Source organism: Camelus ferus, chromosome 13, assembly GCF_009834535.1.
Source record: "Camelus ferus isolate YT-003-E chromosome 13, BCGSAC_Cfer_1.0, whole genome shotgun sequence".
NCBI classification, from domain to species: domain Eukaryota; kingdom Metazoa; phylum Chordata; class Mammalia; order Artiodactyla; family Camelidae; genus Camelus; species Camelus ferus.
The window spans coordinates 68233417-68240578 of NC_045708.1; the positions used below are offsets into that span (position 1 = coordinate 68233417).

Here is a 7162-nt window from a genome sequence, read left to right on the forward strand (position 1 = left end):
TATTATACTTCCATTTTCCTTTTTTCTTACCTTGTTTGTATTTGACTGGTCACATCTCATTTTTCCTTTTCTTCCTTCTTTCCCGCTTTTGAAAAATTTAATTCTTTACCCCTACCCTAATTTTTCCTTGCAGAAAACATTTCTTTAGTGTCTGTTCTTTCAGTCCATCTCAGTCTGATTGTGTTGTGAATATATTTGCTTATGGCATTTGGTTTAGTTCGTGTGTGGCTATCATTCAGGAGTCATTTCCCCTCAAATTTTCTCATGTTTGCATTTCTGTTACTTCAAAGGTGTTGAATTGAAACAATTCAGTTTTTGTTCTAGATCATTTTGGTCAAGGAAATAATCTAGTGGATACTACAGTATTTGTATAATAATCAATGAGGTGTAAGGAAAGTAACATTTTTTGACTCCTGATGTGGTCTCTCCTAATCTTGAGTACAGGAAAAGATGTATGTTGGTGAAAGTCAGAACCAGGATTGAAATCCACATTGGAATAACTCCAAAACCTATACTCTTTGTATTAGATCATAGGGTAATGGGTAATGTTCTATTTTATTCAAGTTCATACTTGTTATTCTTAAAGCTGTTATTTAGTGTCCTGAAGCCAAAGCAAATATATGCCACTCAGCAGGTCAGGAAAACCAGTAAGTTACTGGAGGATGGCTTTCTTGTGCTGAATTGAGATGACTGATATTTAAATCTACCCTAGTAAGGAAAATAGGACATTATGAGTTTAGGAATTAGAACCTTCTTTGAGGACAATAATTCTGACAGTGAAAATGACGATGTGTTTGGAACTTTTCCAAAACTTTCTGTCCAAGTCCCAGGCTTTTCACATCCTGCCTACCCATCACCGGAGCGCACAGCTTAGTATGTGGCAGAACGCATGTGTAGTATGCACAAGATAGCGGTTTAATCTCCAGTATCTACATTGAAAACAAAAAAAAAGCTTGTATAAAAAATTTGATATGTATCGTTTCAAATATGATATCTATTCCAATTTAAGAGTTTTTTTTTCTTTTGCCACCTTTCTTCATAAATACTGCAAACATGACCGAGATTCTCATCCAGAAAATACTTCAATCCTCTGAAATTCCTTTGTGCCACTTTATGTTATTGAATGATCCATGAATGGAGATAAGATTTATATGCGTTTTTGAAATTTTGGTAAATGTGTGGTAAATGTTCTCATTAATGTGCCTGTGGCTACGTTTATAGATGCAACATTGCCATTGTAGTTAGAGAAGAGGAAGATACAGAATCTCTTTCTCATATGGAGTTACTGTTTTCTATCATAAATATTATAATTATTATCTTAAAATATAAGCATCAAGTAATGTTAAAACATAAATTGAGGGATGCTGTGTCATTAACTTCTCACTTTTGTATTTTCCCAGCCAAATATTTTCTTTAGTTTGTAATTAAGAACATCATTCTGTGCTACATGTCATATTACTGCATAGGACACTTCTGTTAATTTTCCAGACTCATCTAATGAAACAAGTGTCTCTAAGTTCTTTTATTCAAATTATTTTCCGTTATACATTTTTACAAGCTGTTGTATAGAGATAGTTTCCAGTAGAAGTTAATTTTATTCTTTCCTTCTTTCCTTCTTTCTTTCTTTCTTTCTTTCTTTCTTTCTTTCTTTCTTTCTTTCTTTCTTTCTTTCTTTCTTTCCTTCTTTCCTTCTTTCCTTCTTTCCTTCTTTCCTTCTTTCCTTCTTTCCTTCTTTCCTTCCTTCTTTCCTTCTTTCCTTCTTTCCTTCTTTCCTTCTTTCCTTCTATCCTTCTTTCCTTCTTTCTTTTGTTCTTTCTTTCTTTTTTTTTTTTAGAAATCTTTACTTTCAATTAATAAAGTGATGTCTTCTAGTTAATCTAGCAAATTTGACCTCTCTATTCCATTCCCAGTAACTGGGTTCTAGTTTTCCATGTGACTCATTCTGTTTCACTCCTCATCATTTTACTTAGGCTGCCCTTTCTTGAATCCCCTTCACATCCCCCTCTGCACTGGGTCTGTCTTTAAAGACACATCCTGGTCTTCTGAGCATTCCCTGAACTATGCAGATACAACAATCTTCTCTCCTTAGTGCCCATATACTGTATTCATTTACTTGAGCTGTAGAGCCATTGAATGACACTTTCTGTGTTGATTTGTTTTTGTGTGTCTCTGCTTCTGACTGTAGAGCGGAATCTGTCTTTTATTTATAAGGCCAGTTTCTCCCAGGATAGTGCCTATGACTTGATAGATAGAGTAAATATTTGTTTTCTTACTGACTGTTTGACTGAATGACCTAGTGTATGACTAGGATGTTTTCTGAAGTTGGGTTGTTGTTTTATTTTGTTTCATTTTTATAGAAAGCAGCTTCTGAGCCAGAAATTGGGAAACAAGATTAATTATAAAAAAAAAATTCTTGTGTGTATATGTGGGCATGAGACTGTGGAAAGTGCTCCACAGGAGCCAACAGATTATAACAAATTGACTTCTGTTGATGGAGACACAAAAATAACACATTCTGTATGTTAGTGAACATCTATGGAAATTGCTGGGGTTTTGTCTATGCTTAAATTCTACTATGGGAGACTGGAAGTGCTTCTGAGCAGCAGGGCCAAGATTCTGCACTTCTAACAAGATTTAAGATGACACATTTTTGCTGGTCGTCAGACCACACTCAGAGTAGCAAGAGGGGAGGCTTGTGTTTAGAGAAATCTTAGAAGAAAATCAACTGGAGATTTCAAGATACAACCACATTAAGGAAAAGCATGATTTTGTTTTTTTCTTTCTGAGCATGTTTATAGCCAGAGGGAGGCAAAGAGTTGAAGTAGAAATGACAGGTGTAAGATACTGTCATGAAGCAGACAGGAAAAAGGAGTGGTGGGGAATGTCCATCAAAAGAATATAAAAGGGGAAGAATTAAGACCACAGATCTAGAGGTACCTTTGAAGAGGGAAGGATACAGTGAAAGGAATGAAGGAGGAAAAAATGGGGCTAATTAGGTACTTTTGGAATTGATGAGGAACCTTGAGAGAACTCCTTTCTGATGATGTCAGTATATTTGCAGTGAAGCAAGATTAGATCATTTCTACTCCAGAGAACTCCAGAAGCAGGGGGTGGGGTCGAATTGGTGTAAACCACATCAACTTCTCATAACAATCAGGCATCAAAGATATATGTTGCATTGGAATTTGTTACTCAAATGAATTTAATTAAATATGGAAGCAATCACTTCTTTTAAGCATAGTTTATTTTTTTTTTTTGATAAGATATCTGTTTCACAAAAAGTGTTTTAAACATTAGCATGATATATACCAAACCAAAGTAACTTTAGGAACAGTAGAAATTAATAGCGATTGTTCCCTAAAAGCTAAAATTGTTGTTTTCAGTCAATACTAAGCTGATTTTTAAATATAAAAGACTTTTAATAGCTAATAATTCTGTGGCAATTAAATTTATTTATTTCCTTTTTTATAATCATATTTCAGTATTTAAAACTTTATATATATTATTTCTTAGGAGTGTCTTATATACCTTCTTGCATGAGTAGATCAAGAAACTTTAAGGTGACAGCTGAGACCACATCCACTCCACCAGCAAAGGCCCCTCACTGCTCCAGCTTTGCCACCAGGATCCACCAACACCAGTTCAACATGGTAGATGATGCTGTGCTTGTGGTTGACAATGGCTCTGGCACGTGTAAGGCTGGCTTTGCGGGTCACAATGTACCCCGTGCCACCTTCCCATCCATCGTGGGGCACCCCCGGTACCAGGGCGTCATGGTGGGCATGGGCCAGGACTCCTATGTGGGTGATGAGGCCCAGAGCAAGAGAGGAATCCTGACCCTCAAGTACCCCATCGAGCATGGCATCATCACCAACTGGGACGACATGGAGAAGATCTGGCACCACACCTTCTACAATGAGCTGCGTGTGGCCCCCGATGAGCACCCCATCCTGCTGACTGAGGCCCCCCTGAACCCCAAGGCCAATCGTGAGAAAATGACCCAGATCATGTTCGAGGCCTTCAACACCCCAGCCATGTACTTGGCCATCGATGCTGTGTTGCCCCTGTACGCCTCTGGCTGCACCACTGGCATCGTGATGAGCTCTGGTGATGGGGCCACTCACATTGTGCCCACTTATGAAGGGTACGCCCTCACCCATGCAATACTGAGTCTGAACATGGCTGGCCGGGAACTGACGGACTTCCTCATCAAGATCCTCACACAGCGTGGCTACAGCTTCAGCACCACAGCCCAGAGGGAAATCGTGCGTGACATCAAGGAGAAGCTCTGCTACGTCGCCCTGGACTTGGAGCAGGAGATGGCCACCACCGCCTCCAGCTCCTCCCTGGAGAAGAGCTACGAGCTGCCCGACGGTCAGGTCATCACCATCGGCAGCGAGCGCTTCTGCTGCCCCGAGGCTCTCTTCCAGCCCTCCTTCCTGGGCCTGGAAGCCTGTGGCATCCACGAGACTACCTTCAACTCCCTCATGAAGTGTGACATCGACATCCACAACAACCTCTGCTCCAACATAGTGCTGTCTGGTGGGACCACCATGTACCCTGGCTTCACCAACAGGATGCAGAAGGAGATCAATGCCCTGGCTCCCAGCACGGTGAAGGTCAAGATCATTGCCCCCCCTGAGCGCCAGTACTCTGTGTGGATGGGTGGCTCCATCCTGGCCTCGCTGCCTATCTTCCAGCAGATGTGGATCAGCAAGGATGAGTATGATGAGTCTGGTCCCTCCATCATCCACCACAAGTGCTTCTAGGTGGACTGAGTTACCTCCCACTGTTTTTTTGACAAAACTGTACTTGGCGCACAATATAAGATGAGATTGGCATGGCTTTATTTGGTTTTGCTTCTTCTTTTCTTTCTTTTTTCTTTTTCTTCGTGCTTGACTCAGGATTTAAAAATTGGAATGTTGAAGGTGATAGCAATCAGTTGGATTGAGCATCCCCAAAGTTTTACAAAGTGGCTGATGACTTTATATACTTATATATATATAGTCTTTATGGCCTTTATCTCATTATGAAACTTAAAAGATTGTTAGGATCTATAATAATTTTTAGTTAAACTTTATCCTAGGAATTAAATTTAAAAGATTTCCTGAATAATACTTGCTTTTTCCATTTTTATAACTTCCATACATAATAAAAAAGGTATATCAAGTATTGAATCATACACTAAAACAGTTGAAATTGTGAACAATATAGAAATAATGGCCACTGATTTAGATTCTTGGAAGGTGTAATCATTTCCAGTGGTTCAAAATTTGCAATTTCCTATTACCAGGCATTAATGCCAAGATGATAGATTTCTTCTGTCTTGTGATCTCTATGTAATTGACTTCAGAATTTACAATCAAGGAGAGAATGGGGGTCATAGAGTCAACCCAATGGCCGATTAAGAGAATCACCCCTTCCAGGATTGGACCTTTGTTGTTAGGGAACAAACAATAACTTTCTACTTTACTTCACTTCAGGCTAGGAAATTGGTAAATATTATTAAAAATTATTTGATTCACTCTCATTAGTGGGTACTAGATATAACTGAATGGAAGTAGACAATACATAGTGATATATAACACTACCATAGTATATAATTTGTAGTAAAATTTAGGAATGCATTCCTCTTTCTGGTTGAGGTTAATTGATCTTGGCTTCTAGTAATTTAGAGTTTGCCCATTTTTCTGTTATTAATCCTTAAAAAAAAACTTTACATGCACTGGGGGGCACTCACTCTTTAAGGAATTTGATGTGAAACATTTTTTAATGAGGAAGCCTTTGTAACATTAAAACTCACCTCCTCATTAATTCTTGGTAGATTTCAGATGTATGAGTTGTTTAGTTGAAACAAACAATGACAAAGTTAGGTCTGTGAGTTCGTGTTTTTCTCCTACATTAGGCTAAGGCAAGTTGCTTTTCAATTCTTAGTTTGTGAGTAGCTAAGCTTAGGTTAAGAAGCTTGTTAACTTTTAATTATTTCCCAACTTTTCTTTTCCTGTACATGATTACTTTTTTGTTTTACAAATATGTGCCCTGACAGAAAAGACATCTGAAAATCAAATCAAGCAAATTATCTTCCAGTTTTGCATCTTCAAAACCTGCCTCAAGAACCAGGAATGAATAAGGAACATGATAGAGAGGACATGTCTGTGTATTCAGGGTGTTGTTGTGTGGAAAATTATGAGGACATGTGGCTCAAACAAGGAAAATTAGAGTGGGGAAATAATATAAAACACATCACAAATGAGTTAACATGGAAAATGGGGTAATACCTTCCAATCTAACACATAATATACTTGATTGTGAAGGAAAAGATACATTGGGAGCCTCTGTCTCTGCAGTATTCCAGGCATCTCCTGAACACAAAGATCCCAGTGTTAAAAAGGTTTTTCCATCTTACTCCAACCCTAAGTCCCCAAAATACACTTGCCAGGTGTCTTCAAAACTTAATTTCAATGAAAATAAATTAGACTATGAACCTGAAACTGACACTGAACCTGCTTTTCACCAAAAATGAGGAGAATTTTTATAATGATATAGAAAATAAAAAGTAAGGAACCCAGTAGCTGCATTTGAACTGAAAGATGACCAAGAGTTTGATATGCAAATGATACAAAATAGGAACCAAAATACCACTAACTGGAAATCAGCCATGGGACACACACAACTCAGTGTAATGATCCAAAAAACCTTTTGGGTTTGTGGCTTGCTCACTCCAGTGAGATGAAACACATGATTCAAAAAAAGAAAAAAATTCATGATATTTCTGCTGTTTGAAATACTTATAAGAAAACCAAACCAATACAAACAGTTTCCAGAAGCTGCTGCTTGCAGATAGCTGCGGTGCTAGTAATTCTAAAATCATGGACCCTGAATTAGAATATATGAGTTCTTCTCCTTCGAATAGTAACAAAACATCCAAAGTATATCTAAATGAAGAACTACAGCACTCTGTGGAAAAGTTTAAGTGTGAGTTATGCGGGTTACAAATAGAAAAAGAAAATTCAGCTTCAAAGGGAGGTGGAGGTTCATTTGCTTCCACTTTGGTTTTTCTCATTATCAATGATCTGGTCCATTCTGGTCCATATCTGGTCTGATTTTCCGTTTGTGAAAATAGCCTCTGTATTAAATGGGGTCATCTAAATATGTAATTGCA

The 7162-nt window shown here is 38.1% G+C and overlaps 1 protein-coding gene across 1 annotated transcript; it reads left to right on the plus strand.

Moving 5' to 3' along the window:
- Positions 1–3442: 3442 nt before the first annotated feature.
- On the plus strand, positions 3443–4779 carry LOC102509393 (actin, cytoplasmic 1). The gene has a single exon (XM_014567100.2). It carries the CDS (start codon positions 3537–3539, stop codon positions 4767–4769), a length of 1233 nt encoding a protein of 410 aa, XP_014422586.2. The 5' UTR covers positions 3443–3536; the 3' UTR covers positions 4770–4779.
- Positions 4780–7162: the final 2383 nt, after the last annotated feature.

What these genes read in the sequence shown, in the direction of transcription:
- LOC102509393 (XM_014567100.2), top strand. Translation starts at nt 3,537, where the DNA reads ATGAGTAGATCAAGAAACTTTAAGGTGACAGCTGAGACCACATCCACT.